This window comes from Macaca thibetana, chromosome 8 (assembly GCF_024542745.1).
Source record: "Macaca thibetana thibetana isolate TM-01 chromosome 8, ASM2454274v1, whole genome shotgun sequence".
Classification (NCBI taxonomy): Eukaryota; Metazoa; Chordata; class Mammalia; order Primates; family Cercopithecidae; genus Macaca; species Macaca thibetana.
This window is the reverse complement of record NC_065585.1, coordinates 109,862,877-109,882,005: the sequence shown is the minus strand read 5'-3', so window position 1 is coordinate 109,882,005 and position 19,129 is coordinate 109,862,877. Positions and strand designations below refer to the sequence as shown.

Here is a 19,129-nt window from a genome sequence, read left to right as displayed (position 1 = left end):
TTGGAGCGGACTCTGCCTCTCTCCCCTGGTTAATGTTTTTACTCACCCTCTGGCCTCGTCCTCTTGTAGGCTGCCATTGGTGTAGACTGGAATTAAGAGCTCAGGCTCCGTCAAGGTTATAGACTGAGGATGTGAATTTACCCAGCCCCAACTCAGTTTGTGAGTAAACTCCAGGGGCCAGAGAGGAGGGGCCTGAATTCATCTCAGTATCTCTCCAGAACACAAACTGCTCCAGAGAAAGTTAACCAGGAGGAGCGGGCATTTGGCCTTTTCCTGGGCAGACCTTCAGAAAGAAGCCTGCCTGGGAACTGATAAACACATCTCCCTCTCTGGTTCCCAAGGACAGGGCTTGGCCTCTATCCACTTGTTTCCAAAGTTCCTTCCTGAGTGGCCTGCCAGTGTTAGCTACCTTCTCCCAGGCTGGCTCCAGTTGCTGGGTGGGAATCCGGCTGGGGGCTTAAGTGTCTGCTGTACCAGGGAAAACAACATCTTAGGCCATTCTGAAGGCCGGCAACCACTGCCCAAAACTAAGAACATTCCCAGAATGGCTGGGACAGGAGTGGGGATTGGGAGAAAAAGATGAGAGAAGGTGAACTAGCCTGAGTTTCTTTCTTTCTTTTTTTTTTTAGATGGAGTCTCACTCCGTTGTCCAGGTTGGAGTGAAGTGGTGTGATTTTGGCTCACTGCAAGCTCTGCCTCCTGGGTTCAAGTGATTCTCATGCCTCAGCCTCCCAAGTAGCTGGGACTACAGGTGTGTGCCACCATGCCTGGCTAATTTTTGTATTTTTAGTAGAAATGGGGTTTCACCATGTTGGCCAGGCTGGGCTTGAACTGCTGACCTCAGGTGATCTGCCCACCTTGGCCTCCCAAAGAGCTGGGATTACAGGGTGAGCCACTTCGCCTGGCCTAGCCTGAGTTCTTAAGATGAAGAACTCAGATGAATTCTTAAGATGAATACTTTTTTTTTTTTTGAGACGGGATCTTGCTTTGTCACCCAGCTTGGAGTGCAGAGGCTTGATCACAGCTCACTGCAACCTCCAACTCCTAGGCTTATGCCATCCTCCTGCCTCAGATTCCCAAGTAGCTGGGACTACAGGCATACACCACCACACCTGCCAATTTTTGTTTTTTGTAGAGACAAGAGTCTCTCTTTGTTTCCCAGGCTGGTCTTGAACTCCTGGCCTCAAGTGATCCTCTTGCCTTGGCCTCCCAAAGTGCTGGGAGTACAGGTACGAGCCACAACACCTGGCCTCCCTTTCAACTTTTTAAGAGAAACCAGAACCCGAAATTTCATGTCAAGTTTTCTAGTATTGAAGCAGTGTACAGAAAACAAAACACCCTCTTCTGTAGGCTTTGTTCTTGGGCTTTTCGTTTGCAACCCCTGGTTTAAAGCCTTTGCGAGATACATCCTTCTCCGTGTACTTTTGCTTCACCAATGACCAATTTCTCAAATGATGTTAGAGATGAGTTTTGTCGTTTGTAATCAGTGGCTAGATTTCTGTGGAGAAAGGTCTTCATAGTTAGTCAAGGGGCTTATTAGATCCCTATTGCTGCTGTGGTAAATAACCACAAACTTAATGGCTTAAAGGACACAAATTGATTCTCTTATTTATTCTCTCTATTGCTGCTGTAGTAAATAACCACAGACTTAATGGCTTAAAGGACACAAATTTATTCTCTTAGGTAGGTAGGTCAGAAGTCTGACACAGATCTCATTGGGCTAAAATCAAGCCTGTCGGTAGGGCTGTGTTGATGAAGAGTCAAACTCTGTAAAATACTTAAAGAGGTTTATTCTGAGCCAAATATGAATGACCATGGTCAAAGGGACAGTCTCAAGAGGTCCTGAGAATATGTGCCCAAGGTCATTGGGTTACAGCTTGGATTTATGCAGACATAAGACATCAATTAGTATGTGTGAGGTACACATTGGTTCAGTCTGGAAAGGCAGGACAACCCGAAGCAGGTCTTACAGGTCACAGATGGATTCAAGGATTTTATGATTGGCAGTTGGTTGAAAGAGTTATTATCTAAAGACCTGGAATCAATAGAAAGTGGTGTCTGAGTATAGGTAAGGGTGTGCAGAGATGAGAGTTCTTATTATGTAGATGAAGTCTCATAGGTGGCTGCCCCTAGAGATAATAAATGGCAAATGTTTCCTATTTAGACCTTTAAAAGATGCTACACTCCAGCTAATCTCTTCAGGATTGGGAGGGTCTGGAAGAGGAAAGATCTAGTTAATACAGATTATTATTATTATTATTAATTATTCTTTTGAGACCTCACCTCACTCAGTTGACCAGGCTGGAGTGTAGTGGCACAATTTTGGCTCACTGCAACCTCTGCCTCCCAGGTTCAAGCAATCCTTCCACCTCAGCCTCCCAACTACCTGGGACTACAGGTATGCACCATCATGCCTGGCTAATTTTTGTATTTTTTGTCTTCCTATACTGCCCAGGCCGGTCTCGAACTCCTAGGCTCAAACGATCTGCCTGCCTTGGCCTCCCAAAGTGCTGGGATTACAGATGTGAGCCTCCGCACCTGGCTATTTCCTTCTTTGCCTTTCATATAATGTTGTGCCAGAGTCAGGTTGGAAAGTAAGCCACGTTATATAGGGTTAAATAAAACCCATCTGATGAGATTTTACGATTTGTAGAAGGTGCATCCTGCGGCCCCTTAGAAAGGAATTTGGGGCTGGGTGTGGTGGCTCACGCCTGTAATCTCAGCACTTTGGAAAGTCGAGGTAGGTGGATCACTTGAGGTCAAGAGTTCGTGATCAGCCTGGCCAACATAGTGAAACCCCGTCTCTACTAAAAATACAAAAAATTAGCTGGGCGTGGTGGCACATGGTGGCCCGTGCCTGTAGTCCCAGCTACTCAAGTGGCTGAGGTACAATAATCACTTGAATCCGGGAGCTGGAGTTTGCAGTGAGCCCACATCGTGCCACTGCACTACAGCCTGGGTGACAGAGCAAGACTCCATCTCAAAAAAAAAGAAAGGAATTTGGGCAAGAGGGAAAAAGGCCAGAGTTTAGACCTCAGCTATGTTCCTTTCCGGAGGATTGAGGGAAGAATCCACTTTCTTGCCTTTTCCAGTTTCTAAAGGCCACCCACATTCCTTTGTTTATGCCCCTCTTATTTTTCATTAAATAATTCATTTTTAATTGCTGAATAGTATTCCATTGCACAACATTTTCTTTTTTTTCATAGAGACAGGGTCTCGCCATGTTGCCCAGGCTGGTCTTGAACTCCTGGGCTCAAGCCATCCACCCGCCTCAGGCTCTCAATGTGCTGGGATTATGTGTGCGAGCTACTGCCCCTCTTCTTCATCAAAGCCAGCAAATGGGGCCTAGGTGAGCCTAGGTGGCTCACATCTGTAATCCCAGCATTTTGGGAAGCCAAGGCAGACAGATCGTTGGAGCCTAGGTGCTGGGATTACGTGTGTGATCTACCGCCCATCTCCTTCATCAAAGCCAGCAAATGGGGGTCCAGTCCTTCTCATATCAAACCTCTCACCACAGAAGAGGTTCACCACTTTTTAATTTTAATTTTAATTTTTTATAGAGACAGGGTCTTGGTCTGTTGCCCAGGCTGGAGTGCAGTGGCAGGATCATAGATCACAGCAGTCTCGAATTCCTGGGCTCAAGTGATCCTCCCACCTCAGCCTTGGGAGGCAAGACCCATCTCTACAAACAAATAAAAATTTTAAAAATTAGCCAGGCATGGTTTTAACCTAGCTAATTTTTAAAACCATGCCTGGCTAATTTTTAAAATTTTTATTTGTTTGTTTGTAGAGATGCCTGGGCTGGTCTCAGACTCCTGGCCTCAAGCTATCCTCGTGCCTTGGCCTCCCAAAGTGATAGGATTACAGGTGTGAACCACTGCGCCCAGCTGGTTCTCTGTTTTTAAGGATGCCTGTGATTGGGCCCACTCAGATACTCCAGGGTAATATCCTCATCTTAAAGCTGTCATTTTAATCAAAGGCAAAGTCCCTGTGGTCAGGTAAGGGGACATATTCACAAGTTCTAGGAATTTGGGTGTGTATAGGGCTTTCTCATAAACTTTTGAATCTCTTGCCTCTTGATCCCACCCAAAAAATAATAATAGGAACAGAAACTTATGATGAACAGGCTTTATCTTTCCTTATAACCTGGACCATTCTTATTCTATTCAGTCCTCCTTTGCTTTAAGGGATCCGTTTCCAGCAGGGCCGTTGTGTGCAGCAATGCTGAATCCACTATAGCCAGCAAAATTCTGAGCTGCCTACCTGTGTATTTCCAGCTCCATCTGCCACACTGGGGCTCAGAATCAGTAGTTTTCCCTTAGCTGCATCCCTGTGGAATTTCCCAGCTGGGATTAGTTACAGGGGTGAAGGACTGGGCAAACATCCCCCACCTCCCCAGAGAAAGCAAAGGCTCCACGGGTCTGCTCAAGGATTTGAGTGAACATTGCAGAGTTGGTGGCTGGAGGTGATAAGGGAAAAAGGGATAGGATGACAAGATTGACTTTGATCTCAATTTCGGAGCATTAAGGCTCCATGGGCTGGAAGCACAGGCTGAATACAAGAGCACATTTATTCCTATTAATGCTCTGGTCCGTTGTTTGGGGTCAAATGATTAACTGCCCAAGAGCAGGATCGGGGAGGCTGACTGGATTTTTAATATTGGTTTTGGAGGTGGGAGTGAGATTCATTTGTGACAGGTGTCACTCTTGGCCCCCCATGAAGGATAGGACTGATTCTACCTACGTGACACCCAGGCTGTGGCCTCCCAGTTCTCTCCCTTGAACTACATAGATCCCTCTAGAAGAGTGGCAATCTCTAGAAAGATAGGGAAATCTTCAGTCACTTGATATCTCCAGTTGTAAACTCTTGGAGCTAGTAAGAGTGGGGCTTCCCAGTCTGAAGTCTCAGTAGCAAGTCCTCTTCTCCCTCCCCCAATACACACACACACACACACACACACACACACACACACCACATACAACTTGAGATGGCGGAGTTGAAGGCAAAGCACAGTAGGATGATGTTTTATATAGATAAGATTCTGGAGGCCAGAACCCAAGTATAAATCCTAGCTTTTCTATTTACCGTTTGTGTGTCCTTGTGTTTCCTTGGCAAGTATAAATCCTGGCTTTTCTATTTACTGTTTGTGTGTCCTTGGGCAAATTAGGTAACCTCAATCTGCCCATTCCTAAGCAATTGCAATTATACCTACTTCACAGAGGATTAAATGAGTTGGTATCTACAAAGACAAAGACAGTTTGCACAGAATGATGGTTTCTAGCTTAATCCAGTCTGTCACTGATGGACATTTGGGCTGGTTCCAAGTCTTTGCTATTGTGAATAGTGCTGCAATAAACATATGTGTGCATGTGTCTTTATAGCAGCATGATTTATAATCCTTTGGGTGTATGCCCAGTAATGGGATTGCTGGGTCAAATGGTATTTCTAGTTCTAGATACTTGAGGAATTGCCACACTGTTTTCCACAATGGTTGAACTAGTTTACAGTCCCATCAACAGTGTAAAAGTGTTCCTATTTCTCCACATCCTTTCCAGCAGCTGTTGTTCCCTGACTTTTTAATGACTAAACACCGCATGTTCTCACTTATAGGTGGGAACTGAACAATGAAAACATTTGGACACAGGATGGGGAACATCACACACTGAGGCTTGTTGTGAGGTGGGGGAAGGGGGGAGGGATAGCATTAGGAGATATACCTAATGTAAATGAGGAGTTAATAGGTGCAGCACACCAACATGCCACATGTATACATATGTAACAAACCAGCATGTTGTGCACATGTACCCTAGAACTTACAGTATAATAATAAAATAATAATAAAAAAGACAGAAGAGTGCCTGGGCATAGCCATAATATGTCTTTATTAAATAATACAAATGTATAAACTCTTTTATGAGGATAATCTGGAAGCTGTTCTTTGGTCAAATATACTCCTTCCTCCCTTCCTCCCTTCCTTCCTTCCTTCCTTCTTCCTTTCTTCTTCCTTTCTTCTTCCTTTCCCCTTCCTTCCTTCCTTCCTTCCTTCCTTCCTTCCTTCCTTCCTTCCTTCCTTCCTTCCTTCCTTCCTTCCTTCCTTCCTTCCTTCTTTCCTTCCATGGAGTCTCGCTCTGTTGCCCAGGCTACAGTGCAGTGGCATGATCTCTGCTCACTGGAACCTCTACCTTTTGGGTCCAAGCAATTCTTGTGACTCAGCTTCCTGAGTAGCTGGGATTACAGACTTGTGCCACCATGCTGGCTAGTTTTTGTGTTTGTAGTAGAGACGGGGTTTTGCCATGTTGCCAGGCTGGTCTTGAACCCCTGACCTCCGGTGATCTGCCCGCCTCAATCTCCTAAAATGCTGGGATTATAGGCGTGAGCCACTGTGTCAGGCCTCAAATATACTTTAGTAGCAATACTTCCCTACTAGAAGTTAGAATTAAATTCTGAAGTTATTCTACATGCAAAGAGTCTAAAACCATTCAGACTGGATAGATATTGTTATGGCTGTTAGGTTACATTAGTAGGTATATATTTTCTAGAAGAGAACTGGCAGGGCATGGTGGCTCACACCTGTAATTCCGGCATTTTGGGAGGCTTTGGTGGAAGGATCACTTGAGCCCAGGAATTCATGGCTGCAGTGAGCTATGATGGCACCACTACACTGTAACCAGGGTGACAGAGCAAGACTATCTCTAAAAAAATAAAAAAAGCAATAAGAAAAAGGAGGTGAGATCATAATTACAGTCAGTCCTTCTAAGAGCCTGAGTGATTTGAGGGCTCTTTTTAGTTATACTTAAGTCCTTTGGTCCATGGTCTGACAGCGAATCAAAGCATTTAATTAGAGTCAACATTCTCCTCCCTCCCCTCCCTCCCCCTCCCCTGCCCTCCCTCCCTTCCCCTCCCCCTCCCTCCCTCCCTCCCTCCCTCCCTCCCTCCCTCCCTTCCTTCCTTCCTTCCTTCCTTCCTTCCTTCCTTCCTTCCTTCCTTCCTTCCTTCCTTCCTTCCTTTTTCTTCCTTTCTTCTTTTCTCTCTCTCTTTTTTTTTTTTTTGAGACAGAGTTTCATTCTGTCATCCAGGCTGGAGTGCAGTGGTGCAATCTCAGCTGACTGCAACCTCTGCCTCTCTGATTCAAATGATTCTCCTGCCTCAGCCTCCTGAGTAGCTAGGATTACAGACATGTGCCACCACACTTGGCTAATTTTTGTATTTTTAGTAGAGACAGGGTTTCACTATGTTGGCCAGGATGGTCTCGAACTCCTGACCTCCAGTGATCCGCCCATCTCAGCCTCCCAAAGTGCTGGGATTACAGGCATGAGCCACCGTGCCCGGCCTAGAGTCAACATTTCTAATGAAGGCCTCACTCTCTCCCTTAGATAAATGTGTCCCTTAGCAGTGACCACATTTTGAGATCACAGTCAGTAAATAGATCTTGCTGTCCTCCCATCTTATAGGTCTAGCCTGGAGCATTGAGACCTATCCATTTTGTGAGATATGGAATTTCAGTTGCCATAGTTGGAAAAGAATGCTACTGTTGGCAACTTAAAATATGACAGATGCAGGCGATTGAAAACAATCATCGTTGTTAGGCTAAAAGTAGGAGGACACAGGAGAACCCTGATAGCGGGCTTCAAACCATGGGAAGGGCTGTCACAGGGAGGGAAGAAGAGAAAGAACACTTATTAAATACTGATGTGTTTGGGCTTTATGTCTCTTATCTATTTTTTTTTGAGACAGAGTCTCACTCTGTCACCCAGGCTAGAATGCAGTGGTGCCATCTCGGCTCACTGCAACCTCTGCCTCCTGGGTTCAAGCAATTCTCCTGCCTCAGCCCCTTGAATAGCTGGGATTACAGGTGTTTGCCACCATGCCCAGCTAATTTTTGTATTTTTTTGGTAGAGACAGGGTTTCACCATGTTGTCCAGGCTGGTCTTGAACTCCTCACTTCTAGTGATCTGCCCACCTCAGCTTCCCAAAGTGCTGGGATTACAGGTGTGAGTCATTGTGCACCCAGTCCCTTTATCTAATTAAATGATCACAACAGTCCCATGGAAGTCTGCTGTACAATTGCCAGTAAACAGAGGGGGAAGAAGTAAAGTGACTTGCCCACCTCCCCTAATTGGCGCGTGCTACAGTCAGCCCGGGAATCCTAGTTGGTCAGATCTTTCAGCCTCCTCTCAGCGGCACCATAACACGATTGCATTATGTGCATGCAAGACAGAGCTTTCTAAGATTTAGAGCTGGTGGGATGGTGTGGAAATTATGTAGTGGTTTCCTCTTCTCAAAGATGTTCAAGCAAATGCTTGATGACTGTTGTCAAAAATACTGAATAAGTGGCCAGGTGTAGTGGCTCAGACCTGTAATCCCAGCACTTTGGGAGGCCAAGGTGGGCAGATCACCTAAGGTCAGGAGTTCGAGACCAGCCTGGCCAACATGGTGGAACCCCTTCTCTACTAAATATACAAAAATTAGCCACGCATGTTGGCACCTGTAATCCCAGGTACTCAGGAGGCCGAGGTAGGAGAATTGCTTGAGCCTAGGAGGCGGAGGTTGCAGTGAGCCAAGATCACCCCAATCCAGCTTGGGCGACAGAGCGAGACCATGACTGAGGAGAGTGAAAATGGATAATCTATGAAGGCACCTACCAACTTTAAGGTTCTGAGTTCTATACTTTGGGACTGGACATACAGCTAAATTAAGTGATTTTTTTTTGTCCCCTGTATTTTCTTTTCTCTTTTCTTTCTTTCTTTCCTTTCTTCCTTTCTTCCCTCCTTCCCTCCCTCCCTCCCTCTCTCTCTCTCTCTCTTTCTCTCTTTCTTTCTTCTTTCTTTTTGAGATGGAGTCTAGCTTTGTCTCCCAGGATGGAGTGCCGTGGCGTGATCTCCGCTCACTGCAATCTCCACCTCCTGGGTTCAAGTGATTTTCCTGCCTCAACCCCCCGAGTAGCTGGGATTACAGGTGTGCACCACCATGCCCAGCTAATTTTTGTATTTTTAGTAGAGACAGGGTTTCACCATGTTGGCCATGCTGGTCTCGAGCTTCTGATCTCAAGTGATCCACCCACCTCGGCCTCCAAAAGTGCTGGGATTACACGTATAAGCCACCACACCCAGCCTCTTTTCTTTTTCTTTTCTTTTCTTTTCTTTCTTTTCATTTCTTTTCGAGACATGGCCTTGGTCTGTTGCCCAGGCTAGAATGCCATGATGCCATCACAGCTACTGTAGGCTCAACCTCCTGGGCTCAAGCCATCCTCCCAAGTCAGCCTCGTAAAGTAGCTGGGACTACAGGCATGCTCTACCCCACCTGGCTAATTTTTAATTTTTGTAGAGATAGGGTCTTGCCATGTTTCCCAGGCTGATCTCAAACTCTTGGGCTGAAACAATTGGCCCGCCTCGGTTTCCCAAAGTGCTAGAATTATAGGCATGAACCACCATGCCTGGTGGTGGTATATTTCTTAACACCAAGGTATGTGAATAGAGACCAATTTTTTTTTTTTTTTTGAGATGGAGTCTCGCTCCCATCACGCAGGCTGTAGTGTAGTGGCGCAACCTCGACTCACTGCAACTTCCACCTCTGGGGTTCAAGCCATTCTCCTTCCTCAGCCTCCTGGCTGGGATTATAGGTGTGCGCCACCATGCCCGGCTAATTTTTGTAGTTTTAGTAGAGATGGGGTTTCGCCATGTTGGCCAGGGTGGTCTTGAACTCCTGACCTCAGGTGATCCACCCGCCTCGGCCTTCCGAAGTGTTAGGATTACAGGCGTGAGCCCCTAGCCCGGCCTAGAGACCTCTTCTAAACTCCGAAGGCACAGGGTGTGCCCTCTGAACAGCAACAGAGTTTGTTGCAAACCTGAAATTTCTGGTCCTTTGCTGCCCCTTTGTGGACTAGCTGGAAACAACAGCCCAAGATATCCCTGTAGGAGCATGAAATTGGACTTGGGAGAAAGGGCACGAGAAGAACTGGCAGAGGTTTGAAGGCTGGTGGAGGATACAAGGGAGTCGGGAACTGTCCTTTTCTCCAGCAAGGCTGGGGTTCCCAGGAGAGAGGCCTAGAACTCTTTCAAACTGTTAATGACTTCAAGAAACTCTCTTCTTTTTCATGATCTTTATTTTTCCTCGAGACACTTGGATCCAGTAAGCGAGTGACCATCTCAAGACTGCCAGCCATGCACCTCTGTACATTTTTGGCCCCAAGCAGCAGCCGTGGGCCTAGTGCCAACCCTCACACGCTAGCTACCTCCTCCTGCGCTTGGAGTGGAAAGTCTGTGGGGTTCTCTCTCTGGTTCTGCAAGCTTTTCACACCATCTCTTCGCTGTCTGTCTCTATGCTAGGGGTTTCACACAACTCTACACCATTGCATTCATGCCTGCTGCATCCCTGACTTTCTGCACAAGTGCAGGGCAGAGATGGCCCTTTTGTTTTGGTGAGGGAGAGAGGGGAACACTTGGGCACAAAGAGGGGAAGGGACTGTGAATCCCGGGGAGCACCCTGGCCAGATCCCAGCGGTGTTTGAATCCCAGGACCATGTTTCATCTACAGCCTAGCTGCCTCCTTCCCTGGTCAACCCTTCCTGGGTGCCCATCCACCACACTGCCCAACCTCACTCCCCGTCCCCTCCCACAAAGAGTGACAGTGGCCTGGGACTCGGCCTCTCCTGACCCCAGGGGAGGATGGGTGATCTGGGCCTCCTGCTACCTGCCACCTGGGCCTCCTATCTCCAGCTGGGAGCCAGGGACCCACCCACAGGCCTGGCCTGACCTCTCTCCCCCTCCCCTCATGCTTCTAGACCCTGCCGCAGCCTGCGGTCCAGGGCCAGGAGCTGCCTCAGGAAGCCCCGGTTGGGGATGATGCCTCGGTGGTCTTTGACTTTCTTGATGGCCTCCACAAGGGTGAGGTGGTGGTACAGCATGAGGTAGGCCAGTACCAGGGTGGCAGATCGGCTCACGCCCACGGCACAATGCACCAGGATCTTCCCTGAGAGGAGAGACACAGAGAGAGCGCTTCGAGACTGCTTGTGGCAGCTTGGAGGAGGCTGGGGAAAGGGTGACATGGGGCTGGGCACAGTGGCTCACGCCGGTAATTCCAGCACGTTGGGAGGCCGAAGGGGGCAGATCGCCTGAGGTCAGGAGTTTGAGACCGGCCTGGCCAACATGGTGAAACCCCGTCTCTAATAAAAATATAAAAATCAGCTGGGCGTGGTGGCGCACGCCTGTAATCCCAACTACTCAGGAGGCTGAGGCAGCAGAATCGCTTGAACCCAGGAGGCAGAGGCTGCAGTGAACCAAGATCGTGTCATTGCACTCCAGCCCAGGCAACAAAAGCGAAACTCCAGCTCAAAAAACATGGACAGGGAAAAGGAAGACAGGTAAGTACAGGTGCGTGAAGACAGGAATGGGTGCAGATGAGTGGATGTTACGAATGCAGATCCCTGGCAAAAGGGGAGAGGCCTGGACAGAATGAGAGAAAGGTGACATGCAATGGCTCAGTGTCCAGAAACCTGAAAGGGGTCAAAGGTGGAGACCCACCACTGATGTAAGAGCCAGCTTTGCATAGAGTAGCGTGAATGAATCAATTGAAAACACTGTCGTTACCAGCCCCTTCCTCTATCTCCCCACCATTCTAGCTTGTTATTCTCAACCATTGAATATATGTATGTATTTAGAGACAGGGTCTTGCTCTGCCTCTCAGGCTGAGTGTAGTGGCACAATCATAGCTCATTACAACCTCTAATTCCTGGGCTCAAGAAATCCTCTTGCTGGCTGGGTGCAGTGGCTCACACCTGTAATTCTAGCACTTTGGGAGGCCGAGGCGGGTGGATCACCTGAGGTCAGGAGTTCGAGACCAGCCTGGCACACATGGTGAAACCACGTCTCTATTAAAAATGCAAAATTAGCTGGATGTGGTGGCACGCCCCTGTAATCTCAGCTACTTGGGAGGCTGAGGCAGGAGAATCACTTGAACCCAGGAGATGGAGGTTGCAGTGAGCCGAGATCACGTCACTGCACTCCAGCCTGGGCGACAGAGCAAGACTCCATCTCGAAAAAACAAAAAAGAAAACACCGATCACATATAATCATGCCACCCAGGTATAACTTGACACTCTTAACATTTTTGATAATTTCCTTCTTGTCTTTTTCTGTATTGCTTTAAAAAAATGGTTGAGATATTTTTTTCTTTCTTAACAAGATCCTGAGCGTTTTGTGATGTCACTAAAATCTCACTCCACTCTCAGACCCTTGGACTTCCCCAAATTCCAGGTACCCTGTTCTTTCCTGCTCCTGGCATTCCCCTCCTACCTCCTGGCTGGCTCAGTGCCCGGTGGATGAAGTCAGCCGCCGTCTGGAAGTGGATGCTCATGTCAAAGGCTGGCGAGTCGTGGGCCTCAACACCCAGGTAGCGGATGCCCAGCCCCTCATAGGCCTCGGGCGTGCCTCGCCACCGGCTGTGTGAGGCATTGAGGACGTGCGTAATGCCCAGGCGGCGAAGCTCCCGGCGGTTGCTAGCCATATCCCTGCATTGAGTAGAGGTTAAAGGAAGAGTAGAAAAGACAGGTTGTTGGGGAAGAGTCCCTTGAGTACACCCTGTTCATTTCCTGAATCCTATTGTTGATTCTTTTTTGTTTGTTTGTTTGAGATGGAGTCTCATTCTGCTTCCTAGGCTATAGTGTTCACTGCCGCCTCCATCTCCTGGGTTCAAACGATTCTCCTGCCTCAGCCTCTCGGGTAGCTGGGATTACAGGCACATGCCACTACATCCAGATACTTTTTGTATCTTTGGTAGAGATCGGGTTTTACCATGTTGGCCAGGCTGGTCTTGAACTCCTTGAGTTCAAGGAGTTGAACCTCAAGTCATCCTCCCACCTCAGCCTTCCAAAGTGCTGGGATGACAGGCGTGAGCCATCATGCCTGGCCTCCTGGATCCTACTATTGGCCTAAGCACACTATTTTACTTACTAGTGACCCAGAAGGGAGGAATCAAGATGGGCAATGACTTGGAGTCTTGTCTTGTGAGCCGTGGTTGAAGGTATAGGGGATATTTTGCTTGGAGAAGAGAAGACTAAGGGGATGGGGTAAAAATAGCCATAATAGAACTGAAAGTGTGTTTTCTGGAATTGGGATTGTCTTGGATCTGTAGGGTTCTCAAGGCGAGAATCAGGATCAAGGAATTAAAGCCCCAGGGAAGCAGATTTCATTTTTTTGAGGGGGAGGGGGGGACAGAGTCTTGCTATGTCTCCCAGACTGAAGTGCAATGGTGCAATCTCGGCTAACTGCAACCTCTGCCTCCCAGGTTCAAACAAATCTCCTGCCTCAGCCTACTGAGTAGCTGGGATTACAGGTGCCCACCACCATGCCCAGCTAATTTTTGTATTTTTAGTAGAGATGGGATTTCACCATGTTGGCCAGGCTGGTCTTGAACTCCTGACCTCATGATCCACCCACCCAGGCCTCCCAAAGTGCTGGGATTGTAGGCATGAGCCACTGCGCCTGGCCAGCTGATTTCAATTTCATACAAGGAAGTACATTTTAATGGTGGAGTCTGGCTAAGGAAAGGGTGGAGCACCTCGGGAGAGAGTGGTTTTCCTGTCCCTGGGGTATTCAGGCAGAAAGAGGAGATGGCCATGCAGCCATGATGCTGCAGAGGGGAAATGAATGTCAGGCAGATTGTTCTGCTCATTTCATCGGTCCTGCTCACCCTGAGATAGTTTGGTTCTGACATCCATTCCACACGTAACTCCCCTGTGTCTCTACTCTTGTTGACACCCAGAACCCTCTTGTGTATTTGCCAGATATTCCAAGGCTCACATTTACCTTTTTTTTTTTTTTTTTTTTGAGATAGTGTCTTGCTCTGTCACCTAGGCTGGAGTGCTGGAGTGCAGTGGCACAATCTCGGCTCACTGCCACCTCTGCCTCCCGGGTTCAAGCAATTCTCTGCCTCAGCCTCCCAAGTAGCTGGGATTAGAGGTGCCCACCACCACGCCAGGCTAATATTTGTATTTTTAGTAGAGACGGGGTTTTGCTATTTTGGCCAGACTGGTCTTGAACTCCTGACCTCATGATCCACCCGCCTCAGTATCCCAAAGTGCTGGGATTACAGATGTGAGCCACCACGCCTGGCCACATTTACCCTGTTTTATGACGTCGCCTTCAGGTGTTCATCTGGCCCAGACCCCTCAGCTTGGTGGCAGATGCCCCTGGGCACCACAGTCATATCTCAGGGCGAATGTCCTGTCCAGGGCAAACTCCTTAAGCAGTAAGCGCACTGAACTTGAGCCTCCAAGTCCTGGCTCTGCTACTTACAATCTGTGTGACCTTGGGCCAGTCACAACTTTTCTGAGCTTCAGTCTCCTCATCTGTAACCCAGGGATAGTGATACCTACCTCACAGGGCTGTTGTGAAGATTAAGAGAGATAATGAGTGTGAAAAAAATCCTTGTAGGCCAGGCACGGTGGCTCATGCTTGTAATCCCAGCACTTTGGGAGGCCGAAGCCGGTGGATCGCTTGAGGCCAGGAGTTCAAAATCAGCCTGGCCAACATGGCTAAACACCGTCTCTACTGAAAATACAAAAATCAGCTGGGCTTGGTTGTGGGCACCAATAATCCCAGCTACTTGGGAGGCAGAGGCAGGAGAATGAACCCGGGAGGTGGAGTTTGTCGTGAGCTGAGATTGGGCCACTGCACTACAGCCTGGGCAACAGAGCGAGACCCTGTCTCAAAAACAACAACAATGCTGGGCACAGTGGCTCATACCTGTAATCCTAGCACTTTGAAGACCGAGATAGGTGGATTGCCTGAGCTCAGGAGCTCAAGACCAGCCTGGGCCTGTCTCTACTAAAATACAAACAAATAATTAGCTGGGCAACATGGCATATGCCTGTAGTCCCAGCTACTCTGGAGGCTGAGGCAGGAGAATCGCTTGAACCCGGGAGGGGGAGGTTGCAGTGAGCCGAGATCGCACCACTGCACTCCAGCCTGGGTGACAGAGTGACACTAAAAAAAAAAAAAAAAAAAAAAAAAAAGAAACCAAAACAAACCAAAGAAGCAAAACAAAAACAAAAACAAAATCCTTGTATAACTTTGAGAGAGAGAAGTGGGGATGGCTCTTCCTTTGATGTTTTTCCCCCACTAGCCCTCAAATTGCAGAATCTCTGTAGGCACTGCCGCTTTGCTTGGTCTCAAGAGAAACCACTGCAGCTTCCTACCTACTGCTCCTGGCTTCCAGTGACTGCCTTTTCCCAGAGACATTGCACAATAGATGGAAGGTCAGAGAAGTCATCTATTGTGCCTGGTATGTAGCACTGGCACATAATAATAAATATGTGATACATGAATGATATTATTACTGGAACAGAGTCTTTCTGTCCAGAGTTGGGTATTTTTATTTTATTTATTTTATTTTAAAATGATAAGTAGAGATGGAGTCTGGTTTTGTTGCTGAGGCTGGTCTAGAACTCCTGTACTCTAGATACTCCTGCTTCAGCCTCTCAAAGTGCTGGGATTACAGGCAAGAGACACTGTGGCCAGAGTTGGGCATTTCAATAATCCTGACCAAACTCTCCCAAACCTGCAGACTCTACCCTCGGCCCATGTGCCCTATCCCCTCAATCTTCAACCAGGAACCAATGACACCACTCCATGCTGTCTGCCACCCTTCTCCTTTCTTACACACACAAACACACACACGCTTTGCCGTGGGCCCAGTCTGCCCGATACATACTGGTCTCCGAGATAGAGGCCTGGCCAGACCTCATCGGCATGGTTACAGGCTGTCTTGCCTGTGTAAAGGAGCCGCTCCAACTCAAAGACATTGAGGAAAGGATGTTGAACGGTTGGCATCTCCTCCAGGGTCCCTCGAGTTCGAACAGGAGACCTTGAGCTACTCCGGGAGAAGCGAGCCATAAAAGTCATGGAAGCCCAAAGCCAGTTACCAGGGCACATCTTAGAGGTGGCAGAAACCGTGGCAGCTGCAGGAGTGGCTGCGGTGATGATGGGTTCTGTCGCCAGGTAGCTGCTGCTGGAAGAGGAAGGGGTGTGAGACACACTTGAGTGAGTCCAGAGCAGCTTCTTCCCTTCCCTGGGCTGGTCCTTCGGGAGAAGATTCTAGAGGGAGAGAAGGTAAAGCCTGGCTCTGGCGGGAGCCTTCAGGGGTGGCTTTTCCTTCAAGCTGCAGCAGCTCCTTTTGCTCAGCTCTTTGGCTCTGCCACGCAACGAGGTGGGAGAGTCACATGTCCTTGTTTACGGGGAGAGGGAGCTGCCCAGCTGCTGGATTTCTGCTCTGTCACCCCACCCCCACTGCCAGCACGCGTGTGCACACACACACACACACACACACACACTCTTAGCACTTGGGTGGCTGTCCCCACTGCTGGGGATCTTGCCAGCTGGAAACTGGGTCTCATCTGCCTGGGGCTATAGGGAGAGAGCCTAGGGAGCTGGGATGGGGCTGGGGGTACCTTTAGACCCATCCAGAGACAATTAGCAGGGAGACAACAGCAGCTGAGGCCACGACACATGTCAGGCCTGCCACCTCTGTGCCAGAGAGTTAGACTTTAACCCCTTCATGACCTGCCACTGCCTCAGAGATAAACCTGCTATGGGAAGGGTGTGGTGGGCGGGGGATGGGGTGAGTGGAGAATAGCAATAAAGAGGAACAGTAAGTTTGGGAAAAAAATACTTGCTGAATGCACGAGCTTATGGAAGAAGGCACCAATCTATGTGCACAACAGGCAAACTCCCCTCCTTGGATCAGCATTAAGAAATTACTGATCAGATCTCAGCTCTAATGTGAGCATTTCTGAATAGAAGCAGGGTTGGAGTGTTTTGTCTGTGTGTGTCTTGAAGGGAGGGGGACAGAGGTGGATGGTGGCGGAACTGATGCAGGGTTGAAGTGTTTTGTCTGTGTGTGTCTTGAGGGGAGGGGGACAGAGGTGGATGGTGGGGGGCTAGAAAGCAGGAAGGAAAGGGAAAAATGAAGGATCCTGCCAGGTCCAGGGGCTCAGAGGCTTAGAATTACCAAGTGTATGGCTGTTGGAGTCAAGTGACTCTACAAAACACATGAGGTCAATAACCAGGGGCTTAGCAGTTGTGTCTCAGATGACCTGTTGAGCTGCAGAGCTGGGAAGGACCAGTGTTTGAGGCTTGCCCTGGGACCTTCAGGCAGCGAGGCAACAATGGCAAGACCCCTCCCTTCCCATCTTCTCACACCTGTGGTCCTGCCTGTTTGAAAGCAGGAGGTCCTGGAGCCTGCAGAATCCCCTCCCACTCCCTTCCCGGCCTCCTGCCAGGGGAACTTCAACTCTATGACCAGCAGTGAGAGACCATCTTTGTCCCTGCCCACGCTCTGTCCCCGTCTCACACCCCTAGCCAAGGCCCAGCTCTCCCTTGCCCCAGTGCCAAGAGAAACCAAGCACTTACAGGGCATTAAAAGAGGGGTTTTAGGACCCCGATTGGTGAGGGAAGATTGGATCTTAGGGTGTTTAGGGAGAGAGAGAGTTTTCAATGGCTGGGTCCAGAAGGAGCACAGAAATATAGCACTACAGCCATCACCATCACCATCATCCCCACCACCATCACTATCATCCCTACCACCATCACCACCATCACTATCACCATCACCATCATCTTCTTCTACCTTTGCACTCAGGCCTAAAGACCCCATTACTTTATTACAATACAACCTTTCCTCTTAGCGAGTCTGCTGTCTACGAGATGATGAATGGGATGGGGGAAGCGCGAAGGAGCCCAGGTCTAAGAAGGAGCTCTGTGGGGCTGTTTTTCCCGGGGAGGGGGTGCAGAAGCCCCTTTCTGTCTCAGGATACAGCCCTGGGCATTCTCCAATCCCATCCGTCGGCTCCAGGTGGCCCGCCGCGCCCTCCCTCCGTCTGCGGTCGCCTTTGTAACAGGTCCATGGCTGTCGCCCCAGTCCTCCCAACCAGGCAGCCCGGCCCCGCGCGCGAAGGGAGGTCGCCCGGGAGAGCGCGGCTGGCTCGCTGGGCTCGGGTGCCTGCTTCCCGGTCCCCTCCCTCTCCCGTCTCCCCTAGCTGGGCGCCTCTCTCCGGCCTGGGGAGCCAGCTGGGAAGGCGAAGGCCCACCGCAGCCCCTCTACCTCTTTGCAAGCGCTGCGCTGGGCCTCAGTCCGAAAGGCGGATCGCCGGCGCAGACAGCGCCACGGCCATGACGCTCCCCCTGCTGTCGCCGCCGCCGCCGCTGTTTCTGCCCAAGACAGGTTGACAGATTAGCAGCTATTTTTAAGCCATGACACGCACGTCGAAGCAGGGTTCAAATCAGCGTGTGCACTGGTGACATACAGGGACTCGGTCTCACATTCAGTGGCCCGAGTCGCCGGCAGCGTGGGCTCCCCAGCAACCCCCTAGGAGCCGGCGCTCCTTACAGACCAGACACGGCCCCGCCGAGCCCCAGCAGCACCCCCTGGAATGCATGCGTGTGTTTTCAGAGCTGCACCAATTACAAAGCGTTTTGCCTAAAGATTACATTATAAGTCATCCCAGGCAGTGTCTTAAACACACACACTCCTCTCAGACAGAATTAACTAATTACATAGACACGATTCTGTGCACTGGCTTATACACGCCTCGGTCTCAAGAAACCGTGTCATAAAGAACAACGGTCCGTAGCCCCCATTAGCCTTCATTATATGCCATGTACTTCATGTAGCTTAAGACATTTTATCCTCCCCACAAATCTATGAGGGAGGCATGATTACTGTGGTCCTAATTTTAGGGAGGAGGCGACCTAGGCACAGAGAGGCTAAGTACTCTGCCCAGGTCACACAGCTCATTACTGGCAGAGCTGAGCTTGTTCAAACAATGGCAACCTGGATTTGCAGTCTATGTCCTTATCCACTCTCTAAACCTGTGCCTCCCACAAAATGGAGAAGGCACCATGGATTTCCTTCATTCAGGAAGCCATTTCCACCAGCTCAGTTCATAGTGAACGTCACTTTCCCCAGACTCTCAAAACATTCATCTTCATATTAATTTCTTTCTTTTTTGAGATGCAGTCCCACTCTGTCGCCCAGGCTGGAGTGCAGTGGTGCAATCTTGGCTCACTGCAACCCCACCTCCCAGGTTCAAGCCATTCTCCTGTCTCAGCTTCCCAAGTAGCTGGGATTACAGGTG

The 19,129-nt window shown here is 49.2% G+C and overlaps 1 protein-coding gene across 2 annotated transcripts; it reads right to left on the bottom strand.

Moving 5' to 3' along the window:
* Nucleotides 1–10,084: 10,084 nt before the first annotated feature.
* Nucleotides 10,085–18,542, bottom strand: DUSP26 (dual specificity phosphatase 26). Of its 2 annotated transcripts, none has more exons than XM_050802566.1 (4): nt 18,097–18,542; nt 15,709–16,002; nt 12,291–12,505; nt 10,085–10,968 (listed from the first exon to the last, which is right to left on the bottom strand). In XM_050802566.1, exons 2-4 carry the CDS (start codon nt 15,927–15,929, stop codon nt 10,769–10,771), a joined length of 636 nt encoding a protein of 211 aa, XP_050658523.1. In that variant the 5' UTR covers nt 15,930–16,002; nt 18,097–18,542; the 3' UTR covers nt 10,085–10,768. The 2 variants fall into 2 exon arrangements, with proteins under 2 accessions (XP_050658523.1, XP_050658522.1); XM_050802565.1 differs by having other exon boundaries at nt 15,709–16,005; nt 18,097–18,468.
* Between the last annotated feature and the right edge of the window lie 587 nt (nt 18,543–19,129).